The 14180-nt window shown below is 36.4% G+C and overlaps 1 protein-coding gene across 4 annotated transcripts in view; it reads right to left on the reverse strand.

The window, feature by feature from the left end:
• LOC149816325 (LRR receptor kinase SERK2-like) overlaps positions 1-14180 on the reverse strand; it is a 55850-nt gene that overhangs the window by 22380 nt on the left and 19290 nt on the right. For 3 of the 4 annotated variants that reach the window (XM_089986611.1, XM_089986607.1, XM_089986610.1), the window contains exons 2-4: positions 2793-2931; positions 1663-1795; positions 1384-1455 (exon numbers count right to left, since the gene is read on the reverse strand). In XM_089986611.1, the coding sequence (XP_089842737.1) occupies positions 1384-1455; positions 1663-1795; positions 2793-2859 (272 nt within the window). In that variant the 5' untranslated portion in view covers positions 2860-2931. The remainder of the gene's footprint in view (positions 1-1383; positions 1456-1662; positions 1796-2792; positions 2932-14180) is intronic. The other variant, XM_089986609.1, reaches the window with a different exon arrangement.

Genomic DNA, 14180 nt, shown 5'->3' on the forward strand with positions numbered 1-14180 from the left:
TGTTTCCAGTTATACCCTTTTTAAGGGTTATGCTTTAGTGTCATTCTTGACACTTGCTCTTGTTAATCTAAGCTCGTGTTTCGAAGATCCCCATTTCATTTCAGATGTAACATATGTAATGTTATTATTTATTTTTGTGCTACGCTCTTTTCTTTTGTATATAGATTATTTACTGAGGGTATTCTTGTACTTTAGTAGAGGTTAGAGGTCAAGTGATTTTGTCCTGTTGTGCTGGAGGGGAGGTCGACCCTTATATTGTTGTATGTTTCTTTCTTGCTTGCTAAGGAAGCTTTTCACTTTGTAAGCCTTTCTTCTTCTTCTTTTTCTTCCTTGAGCATTTCTCTTTGTCAATACAAAACAGGCTCCCATTCTACCACCCACCTTCTAGCCTCAGAAACGGAGAATGAGGATATATATGGCTCATGGGAGAATCATCACTAAGCATGGTTTAAAAACATCATGTTGGAGTCAACTTGAATGCATGAAAATAATAAATAGAACATGTTAAACATGACAAACACTAACTTTCACTTTTGGAGATTAGATCTAAGTAAATCAAGAGTATACCACAATGAGGTACCGATGGTTCAGTGCCACAATCATGTTGTGATAAAGAAACAGAAAAGTGGTTTTAGATTCATAATGACAGCCACATGATAAATCTCAATACCAAACATAGGCTCATCAAAAGTTTAGCAACCTTGTTTATTAGTTCATTTAAGATGTTTTGTTTAGGACATATATCATATATTATAAGCATTTAATAGAAAAAACCTCTTACAGTTACTGAATTCCTTTCAAATGCCAGGTTACAGATTCAAATCCCGTGACCTCTTCTTCTCCAATGTACCAATACAAGCTAAAACTCCAAGGCTCAGTTTCAGATTGACTTGTGCAGCCCTATATGCAGTCAACCCTGATTTGATTCATATCTGATTATTTTACCCAATTTCACCATATTTTTATTAGCCGACACTATAGGAATATTTCAAAATCATTTTTAGAGGATATACTTTTATTTAATTTTAAGGAAATCTTTTCAAAAATGTGGTATGCACTTCATATATTTAACATATCTAAATATGGCCATGGCAATTCAAGGATTGTTACATGCAATGCTTCAGTGTTATCATGAACAACAAAAAGCATCCTTGGCACTAGACCAAAGGACCTATCCGGAATGGCAGTTCCCAATTTCCTCTTCTGCTAAAATGCATATAACATAAAATAACAGCAATAATAATCTAAAGCCATATTTGGTACAAGATCATCTCCAGTTTCTTGCTAACTAGCAGGAACTTGACAACAACTAAGCTTTATATAGCAATCTTGCAACTCAAAGTCAATTTCCAACTAAGTGATTAACAAATGAATGAGACTTACAAAACAGCAAGGGGCTGCAAAGCTCCAACTCTGGGTGACAAAGTTCCTGAAAACCCTATGGAGGGCAAAATTCTGTTGACAAGAATGTTAAAAAGGCAGAAAAAGGGGAAAAAGAAACAGAAGGGTCATAACTTTGAATATCATGAGCAAAACAAGCTGGCAAGATTCTACTTGACACTAAAAAACAAAATTAACATTACTGAACAATCTCAATGTAAGAATAGATGTCACCCTTATTTAAAAATGAAAAAGGAAGAAATACAAGTCGAAGGAAATTACACTGAAGTTACAATACTGTTCACATCACAAGAAATGAAGGACCAAGTACATGGGTTAACTAGATATGGATTCCAATCTTTTAGCTGACCAGAAGTGGCATTCAGAGAATTCTTCAATGCGGATAATGCATCCCCTGCAAACACAAGGAAGATCAAGTACTGAAATGCTAGAGCTGAACTGGGCTGATAAAAACTTCACCAAGTTACATCCATGCAAAATGACAGAAAAAGTGCAACAAAACCTTCAAGAATGCAGGTGCAAACCAATCATATAACACACTTTGTTTCAAATAGTCATGGGCAAGGAGTTTTGTCACTAAAAATAGCAAGAAGGAAAAGTAACAAGATAGCTTATCCCCTAAATGGCAAGTAAGCTACCTAACACTAAATAGCAAATACTAATAATGTAGCTCATACAGGAAAAGCAAAATTATGTGCTGATTTATAGTTTCCTAACTATTTGAGAAAAAGTAGAGTTTATTTAATCAGATTTATGAGAAATACTTGGTTGATCTTTTATTTCTGGTTTGTGGACATAAACATGCACTTAAAAATTGTGTGAATAAATGATTTATCAATGACAGTATGGAAGAAACACGCAGGTCACTCATAAGCAAACCATTAGTTGGTGTACACAGCAAGAATCAAATGCAGACTAAAAAGTGGTTTTGGTGCTTACCATGAGTAATTTATGGTGTTTATAAAACAAATTTGGACTTTAAGTATAAGCAGATTATGAGAAACATCATATCAATATTGTTTTGGTATAAATATAAAAGATGAACATGATGAATGGATCACAGAGAAAGGATTCAGTCATCCAGATAAGTAGCCGCGGCTTGAAATGGATGAGGTTGACATTACAATTGCCTATATCATAGACGATGCAGCAGGATAGGGGCCTGTACTACAAAAACTTAGCTTATTATAGTGTACATGATTTTGAAGAGGAAAACTTTTGAAGTAATAATCGCTTTTCTTTTTGTATCAAAAGATACCTATAGATAAAGTTCTTTGTTGTCTCTCAATTTAGAACAATAAGAAGCACATTACAGTAGAAAACCTAATAAATCATGAAAGAAAAAGTACGTCTAAATATTGATAAGCACAAGAGCAGATGGAAGCATATACCTTCAGAATTAGATCTTGCCTGCGACCACAAAAACATCAAAGCAAAGAACCCATAGACCCACCCCATTTTTGTGGAGAGTATATGATGGGAACAATGAATCTCTTGCAATGAGATACGTCATTGATTGTATGCCATCTTCTACAAATAAATGTTTTCTAATCAGTGAGGATAACAAAATAAAAAACAGAAAACAATCTACAAAAGCAGGTGACATTCAGTTACAAGATTACTGGTGGATGCAAGAAGAGAAACTTGTGTCCAACAAGTACTATGGATATTAGCGTGCTAATTCAGCACAGTCACGGAGGACACAACACAAAAGCAAGCAAAAGAAACTGAATGAATATGAGCAATGGCCTTAACAGATTTGGAACATCAAAGAAGCCACCACGAATCTGCAGAGAGATTTTCTCAAACTATCGATTTGACCCAAAAGAGCAAAACGAGATGGTCAACAGTATCTGCATGGCCAATTCTGCAAAGTAGTGTTGTTGGTGTCACACCACAAGCCGCTTCCACTATCTATCATTTCCACAATCCCTTGACATTTACTAATTTACAGCAGTAAATGACACCTAATTGCAATGAAATTTGCTAGAAAAACAGAAACCGTTATGTTTTTTTAATGAAAAAATGTGAAATTTTCAGTTAGAATATTTACACAAATTATAGACCATTGATTTACAAGCCATATAAAAACTTACCCATGTGTTGGAATGATCAAAGAGTCCATTCCTATGAAATCAAGCAAGTAGAACACATTTGTATGGTCAGATTTAAGAAATACATGAAAAAAAAACTTCAGAAGCCCGGTAGGCTGGCGGTAGGCATGGATCGGAGTAGGCAGCTACCCCTATATATATAGGGTAAATATTGGCTACTAATGAAGGTACAAAACTAATGAGCTAGAAATCATAGGTGCAAGTTGTATCGACTCAATCTAACCACACAGGTGTTGAGCATGGTTTGTTTGCAAAGGCTCAAGCATTGGATCTTGCTTTTCTAATGTAAAAAATGTGACCTTTTGAGTTATAAAATTTTGACACATTGTGGGCCGTTGATTTTTGGACCCCTTTAAAAGCCAAATTACTTGTCATAATCACATGATTCAAAACAAGTTTCGTACTAAACAAACCATGTAGATCACATCCGTAACATTTGATGTACAAAAAATCAGAATTTTTTGAAGAAAAAAGTGATTTCAAATCATTAGTTCCGTACCTTCATTAGTAGCCAATAATATTTGGTGCTACTGAAGGCACAAAATTATATTGAACTATTGAGTTGAAAGCCTGAAAATCATAAGTTCAAGTTTTATCAACTCAATCTGACCACACAGATTTGTTCAAGAAGGTTTGTTTGCTAAGAATCAAACCTTGGATCATGCTATTGCAATCCAAAAGTATGATTTTTTGAGTCATGAAATTTTAGTGCATTATAGAACATTATTTTTTTGAAACCCTTAAAAAAGCTGCCTATGTGTCACAATCATATGATTCAAAATTCATTTCCCACTAAACAAACATTGTAGATCACATCCATAAGATTTAATTTACAAAAAAAATCTAAAACCTATGATTTTCAGCTAAATAGTTCCATATAATTTGGTGCCTTCTGTTAAAAATGTGTATATATATATATAACTAGGCTAGTAGCTAGGTTAGGTTAGGATTTCTTTTTTGTTTTTTAGTTGGGATGGGACTAGTCATCAAAGGTTGACTAGTCAACCCATAGAGTCGTTGGGAGTCCACTGGCTCTAAACCGTTGGACCCCCAATAACTCTCCCTTTTTGAGCTCCTACTTTGTGTATAAATTAAGGGGCAAAACCCCCACATTATGTATGCTTCTTGCATGAGCATTGATCAATAAAATATTATTTTTTATCCCTTTTGTTTGCCCCTTTAGTGGGTGTTTGTGTGTAAGCTCATCTTGTGGCTTGTGTGTGTTCTTTTGGTGCTTTGGTGGAACTCTTTTGAGTGTCCATATTGTTGTTCTTGGTGAACATCTTCGGAGGATCTTCTTTCCTTTCATGATATCAGAGCTTGAAGATCAAGCTGATTTTTTGGTGCAATGGGAAGCATGTCACTCAAGGTTTTGAAAAGATAAAGTCTTTTTTGCAAAGTTCACTTAAGTGCTTGTGAGATTGTTGTGCCCTCTTGGTGGTAGAGTGCTTGTGTGCTCGTACTCTTCATTGAAGGTGCTCTTTTGGTGGTGGAGTGCTTGTGTGTTCATGCTTTTCATTGGAGGTACTCTCTTTGTGGTAGAGTGTTCGTGATTCTTTCTTTTTTTCTTCTCATTCTCAATCTTCTATTCTCTTTTTTGGCCCTTGTAAACATGGATGACAATGATAATGTCACCCTAAAACCCATCAAGTTCAATGATACAAACTTTGTAGCATGGGCTTCTATCATGAAGCACTTCATATGGGGAAAAGGGTTGTGGGGATTAGTGGATGGGTCGGATTTGGAACCCAAACTAATTCTTACTAAGATAGAAGGAGAAAAAGAAGTACCTCTTACAGAGATGGAAAAGACCAAGGTTATGGCCTCCTATGAGAAAAAATGGAAAGAGTGAAGAATGAGGCATGCCAAGATTATATCTTGCCTCATTAGTAGTGTTGATATCAAGAAGTGTTCGAGTCTTGCTAAATTTGAATATGCAAATAAAGCATGAGACTATTTTAAGAGAATCTACTTTCTTAAAGATATTGCTCATGTTTGCAATTTGCAAGACAAAGTGCATACTATGACTCAAAGAGGAAAGAGTATTAGAGAATACTTTAGTGAGTTGTCCGATCTTTGAAATAAGTTGACTCTTCTTGAACCACAATAACATTGTCCCAAAAATAGAGAAATTTGTCAAAGACAAATTGATGTAGAACATTTCTATCAATTCATCAATGGTTTAAGGTCAGAGTTTGAGTCTACTAAATCGGTTCTTCTTCATAGAGGAAATGTCCTCTCTATTGAAGATACTATTGAAAAACTAAGTATGGAAGAAATTAAACTTAAAAAGAAGACATCTAAAGATGATGATGACTCAGTCATAGCCGTGTCTAGGCCAGAAAACTATGTTCATGCCTACAAACCACCACATTATAAAAGACCGAACAACGAGCAGCATGGAAGACGAGACAATGAGTTTGAGAAAAAGAAAATTATTTGTTACTATTGTCGTGAACCGGGACATGTCAAGACATATTGTCCTAAATTGAAGAGACCCTATGAGAAGAAGGTAGTTTCGGTTACACAAGAGACAAGTGAGTCCAAAGCTTCATAAGAATCAATCAAGAGCATGTCTTTAAGTCAAAGACATATTGTCCTAAATTGAAGAGACCCTATGAGAAGATGGTAGTTTCGGTTACACAAGAGACAAGTGAGACCAAAGCTTCACAAGAATCAATCAGGAGCATGTCCTTAAGTCAACTTGTTGAAGCCCTTCAACCTTTACTATAAGAAGCTCCATCAACCGGAGCCGCAGTCTCTTCAGTTGGCATCTCTGACTCCAGTAAGTCTCTTTAGCTTCTTGACTCAGGTACCTCCTTCTATACGACACTAAATGGTGATATTTTATCTGAATGTCGTAACTCAAGCGGGTCAAATGTTTTTCCTTTTAATGGGACATCCCTTGAGATTAAGGGAATAGAAATTTTTGAAATGTTTCAAAAAGGTTTTCTATTTCAAAAATTAGATATATTCCTAAATTAAACCTAAATATTTTGTTTGTTTATCAATTATTTGACCATAGGTATAATGTTTCATTCTCTCCTATTGGTTGTCGGGTACGGGATTGCCTATCAGGGATGTTGATTGAGAAAGGCCATAAAGAAGGAGGTTTATACTATATGAATTTTTTCAAAATACCCAAGAATACTTTTTAACTCCGCCTGTGTAGTTATACACTGCCGGTCCCAAGCCCGGATAAAGGAGGAGGGTTGCGGTAGGCCTGTGACAGCCAGCATAAAAACTTTGTCATATCCTATGAAAATGAACCAATATGAGAATTTCGTTGGGGCGTTCCCTACTGAGCGACGCGCTGTACTCTCTAGGCCCGGAGGCAGTGATAAATGTGCAAGGGTTGCTAGGTCGTCGCCCAGAAGCGACGCGTCACACCGGCGCCCGGGTGTGGTGTCAAATAGGCAAGGGTTCGCTCGCTTTGTTGGACGGGTGGGGGTAAAGAAGTTAGTCCAAGACCATAAAATTAGGTTAGCCACTTGGAACATAGGGTCTTTAACTGGTAAGTTGGTAGAGTTAGTAGATGTTATGTGTAGGAGAAAGATTGATATTTTATGTCTTCAAGAGACCAAATGGGTAGGTGAGAAAGCTAAAGTGATAGAACCTTGGGGATATAAGATTTGGTATACAGGAATAAATAGGAATAGGAATGGAGTAGGGATTGTTATGAGTCGTCAGTTTATAGATAATGTAGTTGAGGTCCGTAGGAAGGGTGATAGAATTTTACTTATTAAATTAGTATTAGGTACGGATATTATTAATATTATTAGTGTTTATGCACCTCAAGTAGGTTTAGATGATTCCATTAAGCATCAATTTTGGGAAGATTTAGATGGAGTAGTACAAGAGACATCTTATGGAGAAAAGCTTTTCATCGGCGGTGACCTTAATGGACATGTAGGCATTAGTAGGGATGGATTTGAGAATATCCATGGAGGCTATGGTATAGGAGAAAGAAATGAAAGTGGAGAAAGGATTTTAGATTTTTGTTTGTCCTATGATATGATCTTAGCAAACACTTGGTTTAGGAAGAGGGAGTCTCACCTAGTAACATTTAAAAGTGGGGTTAATACGAGTCAGATAGATTTTTTCCTACTTAGAAAGAGAGATAGGGGTTGTTGCATCGATTGTAAGGTTATACCAGGAGAAAGTGTAGCTACACAACATAGAGTCTTAATTTTAGATCTTAGAATTAGACAATGCCGCAAAAGGGATAGACATAGGATAGATCCTAGAATTAAGTGGTGGGCACTGAAAGGAGCTAAACAAGGAATGTTTGTAGAGCAGGTAGTTAAGGAAGTTGATTGGTGTCTCGAGGAGGATTCAGAATCAATGTGGAATAAGATAGCGGGTGGTATGAGAAAAGTAGCTAAGGAGGTATTGGGTGAGTCTAAAGGCGGTGCACCACTAGGTAAGGATACATCATGGTGGAACGAGGATGTCAAATTAGCTATTAAGGTTAAAAGAGAGTGTTATAGAAATCTAAGTAAGAGTCGTGATAATGAGAATTTGGAGAAGTATATGATAGCAAAGAAGGAAGCTAAAAAAGTTGTTCGAAACGCGAGGGCTAAGGTATATAAGGAGGTTTATGACAAGTTGGATACCAAAGAAGGCGAGAAGGATATTTATAGGCTTGCAAAGATGAGAGATATGAAATCGAAGGATTTGGGTATGGTTAGATGTATCAAAGATGAAACGCAAAGGGTTTTAGTCAAAGATGAGGAGATTAAGGAGAGATGGAAAGATTATTTTGATAAGCTATTTAATGATAGTCATGCTCAAGATCTTGGAGACTTCTCCATTCCTTTTCATGAGATAAATCGTGACTTCATGCGCAAGATTCAAAAGAAAGAAATTGCAGAGGCTTTGAAGAAAATGAAATCAAGAAGGGCAGTTGGCCCAGATGGTATACCTATCGAGGCTTGGAAATGCTTGGGAGAGAAAGGTTTAGAATGGTTGACAAATCTTTTTAACTTGATTTGGCGAACAAATAAGATGCCTAATGAGTGGAGGAAGAGTACTTTGGTGCCTTTATATAAGAATAAGGGTGATATACAAGATTGCACAAACTATCGTGGTATAAAACTCATGAGTCATACTATGAAACTTTGGGAGAGGGTGATTGAGTCTAGGTTGAGGAAGGTTGTCATGATATCGGAGAATCAATTTGGTTTTATGCCTGGAAGATCAACTATGGAAGCTATACATCTTCTTAGACAACTTATTGAAAGATATAGAGAGAGGAACAAAGATTTGCATATGATTTTTATTGATTTAGAAAAGGCATACGATAGAATACCTAGGGACGTTCTCTGGTGGACAATGATGAAGAAAGGTGTTTCTCTCAAGTACATTAGTATAATTAAAGATATGTATGAAGGAGTAGTAACCAATGTCCGCACTTGTGGAGGGGTGACAACCAATTTTCCGATAACGGTTGGGTTACATCAAGGATCTGCTTTAAGCCCTTTCCTATTTGCGATAGTGATGGATGAGCTTACGAGATCAATTCAAGAAAATGTACCGTGGTGTATGTTGTTTGCTGATGATATTGTTTTGATTGATGAGTCTAGAGCTGGGGTTAATGCTAAGTTAGAATTATGGAGACAAACATTGGAAGCTAGAGGTTTTAAGTTGAGTAAGAGTAAGACTGAATATATGGAATGTCGGTTTAGTAAGCAACGAAGTAGTGATGGGAGTGTAGTGAAGCTTGGTGAGCAAGATATACCGGTGAATGATTATTTCAAATATTTGGGATCCATCATTCAAAAGTATGGAGAAATTGATGGAGATGTAAATCATAGGATAAAGGTTGGGTGGATGAAATGGAAAAGTGCTACTGGAGTGTTGTGCGATCGTAGAATGCCATTGCGGTTGAAGGGAAAGTTTTATAGGACGACTATTAGACCCACTTTACTTTATGGTACGGAATGTTGGGCTGCCAAGAGACATCATATTCAAAAAATGAGTGTAGCTGAGATGCGGATGCTTAGATGGATGTGTGGAAATACAATAAAAGATAAGATTCGGAACGAAGAGATACGTAAGAAGGTAGGTGTTGCACCCATTGAAAATAAGATGCGAGAGAATCGTTTACGGTGGTTTGGACATATTCGGCGAAGGCCTAATGATGCTCCAGTTAGAAGGTTGGAGAAATGGGAAAATATATTAGTTAAAAGAGGTCGGGGTAGGCCTAGGAAGACTTGGATGGAGATGATAGGAAAGGATATGAATGCTTTGAACCTCACCGAGGACATGGCGTTGGATAGAAATGATTGGAGGAAAAGGATTCATGTGGAAGACCCAAAATGAATTTCTTTTTTGGTTCATATCGCTGACCCCAATTGTTTTGGGATGAAGGCGTAGTTGTTGTTGTTGTTGTTGTACCCAAGAATACTTTTTGTTGTAATGTTCAGAAACTGAATTTGGATTTATGGCATAAAAGACTTCGTCATCCTAATGTATCCAAAATCCAACAATTTTCAACTATGAAAAATTTTTGTAATATTGAAAAATTTACTTGTGAAGATTGTATTCTTGGTAAAATGAAAAGATTGTCATTTCAGAAAAGAACCTTTGTCTCTATATGACAGCTTCAGTTAGTACATTCGGATGTTTGGGGTCTAGCACCTGTTATTGAAAAGAAGTTGTCATTCGCATATGGGTTTGGATTCGAGATCCAGACCCAAACTCGAGTTTATTTAGTCACATGTTCATTAATGGTTCATTGTAATTTAGCCTTTTGTGTGAAGGGTATTTTAGTACCCTAATATTTGTATCAGCTAATACTTAATGACAAGTCATATACGCAGACCCTGATTGAGGTTTTCTGCAGCCACACGTTTTCTCTCTCTATTCTTTACTTGTTCTTGTGAATTAATGACAGAACCCATGATTTTTAACATGGTATCAGAGCAAAAAGATCCAATCTTGAAGATCGCGCCCTTCTTATAAGCCTCAAGCCGAGTTTCTCAGTCTCTTTCTAAGGTATCTCTCTATCGGATCTCCTCTATTCTCCATTTTATTCCCTTGTTTTTAAACCCAATCTTGAACCTATTCAAGTTAATGTGTTTCCTTCTAAATTCTGAGTTTTGGATTTGTTCACGTCGACTTTTCTTTCATCTATTTTCTTCTCTGTGCTTTTCTATTATTCTTTTCTTATTGTTGAATGTGATCTCATCCAACAACAGTTTCAATAATCATGCAAGATCAAATTTGATCTATGCGTGATTTCAAGAGTTGAAATCACGTCAATCTAGTTCTCTTGTCGTTTTCAAATTAACGTCAGATCAGATTCTAATCTGAACGTGACCTCAGATCTGTTTTTAATTGATTGATATTATCTTTGAATCTTTTCAGATTAGATTCATCCTTTGAACTTCTTCTCTTTTCTTTGCAATTCCGAAAACGAAAACACGTTATTTTCAATAAGGTGCCTCTTACTGGTTAACTCCATTCAGAACAAATTTTACTGCATAGCTTGATTTTCTGCCTTGGATCTGCAGATCGTTTAAAAAAAAGACAGCAGAATTCTCTGACATTAAAATCTCTGTTTTGAATTTTTATTCGGATCCAATAGACCTTATTTGTTCTAAAGTAAATCTTCTTGTTTCTTATTCTTTCTCATTTTTTTTTATTTCAATAGACTGGATTCATTTTCCTCTTCTCAATCTGGTCTCTCTTCAAACTTTCTTAGTCAACTCGTGTCTGAGAAACCAAACAATTCTAATTTCCTAACCTGGAAGAGATAAATCATCCAATTCATAAGAAGTCAGGATCTTTCTGGACATCTGGATGGCTCTGTTTTTGTTCCTCCAGAGTTCATATCACAAGAAGGAAAGAATGGTGAGGAAGACACTTCTATTACTTTTGTTAGAAATCCAGAGTACATATCCTGGATGAAGCGAGATCAGGCGTTGGTTGCCTACATCACTTCCACTTTGTCACAGAAGGTGGTGCTTGTGGCAATCCCAGATGACTGCTCAGCTATGCAATTATGGCATCGACTTGTTCAGACATATTCTCAAGTTTCTCAGGTAAGAGTATTATTTTTAAAGAAAGAGTTTCAAATGCTGAGGAAGGACTCCATGACTATCATGGAGTACTTGAACAAAATGAAGACTATTACAAATCAGTTGGCTATTGTGGGTTGTGCAGTCAGTGACAAAGATATGGTGCAGCAAATTTTGAGCAGGCTGGGATCCGATTATCATATGATGGTTACTTCCTTATTGTGTTTGCCAGATTTACCTACATTTGAAGATCTTTGTGACAAGCTTTTACAGTATGAGATGACTTTGAAGGGATTATCTTAAAATCTTTGCATCCTTGCCATAGGAGTTACCTATGGTCGAGGACGTGGCAGGTATGAATCTCGGGAAAGGGGAGGTCAAGGGAGGAATGGACAAGGAACTCGTGGAATATTACCTACACCCAATATTCCACCTAATTTACAGAGGCAAAAGACAATACCCACTTACTTTCTATGTAACAAAAAGGGGCACATCAAAGCTAATTGTTGGTTTAACCCTCAAAATAGAGGAAAGCAATCACAGACAAGAAAGGGAATAGATAAATTAAAGAACAGTGGAGAAGTCAAAGAGTTGCTATTATCTGCCTTGGCTGAATTGAATTTAAAACAGAATGATCAGGGCACTTTGTATGTTGATTCCGGTGCAGCCACACATGTTACTGGTGATGTTGGTAAGCTCCTAAATCTTGTTCTTTATGTTGGTAGAAATAATATAGTCACTGGAGATGGGTTTCATCACCATATTTCTCACATTGAAAACTTTGTCATTCCTATGTCCAATTCTTTCCTTGCTCTTTCAAATGTCATTCATGCTCCTAATATTAAGAAACACATTGTTTCTGTCTCTAAGCTTGTAGATGACATTAATGCTTCAATTGAGTTTACTCTTTTTTCTATTCATGTCAAGGATTTTCAACGAGGGAAACGTTCGCTGAAGGAAAATGACAAGGGAATATGTACGTGTTCCAAGAAAATCCTTTTACTCGTGTTCAGCCTGTTGATTCCACCTTGAAGCTCACATCACCATCTTCTTCAGCACTCCCTAAGAGTGTTTTTAGTCTTTCTGAATGTATTGAGCCGAATCTTTGGCATGGTCGTCTGGGTCATTGTAGCAGTCGTTTTATTGAAAAACTTGTTTCAAGCAGTCTTATTCCCAAGTCAAGTCTAAGATTAAGTGTCGATGATAAAAATTGTTCTAGTTGTCTTCAATGTAAGAGTCATGTTCTTCTGTTTCATTCTATTAATAAAAGAGCATAAAGATCGTTTGAAATTATTTGTTCTGATGTTTGGGGTCCTGCTCTAGTTTCCTCTATGTCTGGAATTAGATATTATCTCATTTTTATTGATAGTCATTCTCGTCATACATGGATCTTCTTTATAAAATGTAAATTTGAAACCTTCAAGCTATTTCAAAATTTTCATTCTTTTGTTCAAAATCAATTTTTTTAGAATATTCTTTGTTTTCAATGTGACGAAGGGGGTGAATTCTCTTCAAGTGCCTTTATTAATTTTCTCCAAGCAAATGCAATAAGTAGGCGGGTGTCTAGACCTCATATACCTGAACAGAATGGGATTGCTGAACGGAAGCATCGCTATATTTTCGAGAGTGCAATGAGCATGATGCATGATAGTAATCTTCCAGTTACCTTCTGGGCAGAGGCTTTCCATTCAGCGGTCTATGTCATAAACTGATTGCCCATGAAGATTTTGGAAGACAAATCACCTTATTTTTCTTTACATGGTGTTCATCCAAATTATCATGATTTGCATGTATTCGGGTGTGTATCTTATATCCATGTTGACAATTCAATGGGGGACAAGTTCCAAGATAAGGCCTTGAAGTGTAGATTTATGGGATATAATGATGATTATAAAAGGTACAGATGTTATGATCCCTTGAGTAAGCGCATCAAAATATCCAGGAATGTTATCTTTGATGAATTAAATTTTGATCATAATGTTAACTCTTCTCCTGAAATTGAAGTTTATCACCCCTGGTTGAACTCTGATCTCTTTTCTAGTATTGATGATATTTGCCCTTCAAAATGTAATCAAAGGAATGAGGGAAACATGTCTGATGTTGCACAAATGATTCAGGAAAATGTGATATCAGAACCTCTCAGCTCTCGAAAGGTATAAATGCATTATTTACTCTCGACGTGAGGAGGCACCCCTTAGCTCTTATCAGGAGATGAATTCTTCTTCTGTTTTTGTTCCCAGAAGATCTATTATCTCTCGACATCCAATTGACAGGTGGGTTAGTTATGAGAATTTCACGATGAATTTTCAACTCTTCTTAACCTCTTTAGGTAAGGAAGATCAACCCACAACATTTTATCAAGCAGTAAATTCTAAAAAATAGATCGAAGCTATGAATAAAGAAATGGAGGCTCTTCATGAATGTGGCACTTGAGATATTGTTCCCAGACCACACGATAGAAATGTGGTTGGGTCAAAGTGGATGTTTAAAATAAAGTACAAGTCGGATGGTACCATTAAATGATACAAGGCTAGACTAGTTGTCAAGGGCTTCACACAGAAGCAAGGACAAGACTATGATGAGACCTTCAGTCCGGTTGTAAAAATGGACACTATCTGAATTATACTATCATTGGCTATTG

Source organism: Nuphar pumila, chromosome 14 (assembly GCF_984573655.1).
Source record: "Nuphar pumila chromosome 14, dmNupPumi1.hap1.1, whole genome shotgun sequence".
Taxonomy (NCBI): Eukaryota; Viridiplantae; Streptophyta; class Magnoliopsida; order Nymphaeales; family Nymphaeaceae; genus Nuphar; species Nuphar pumila.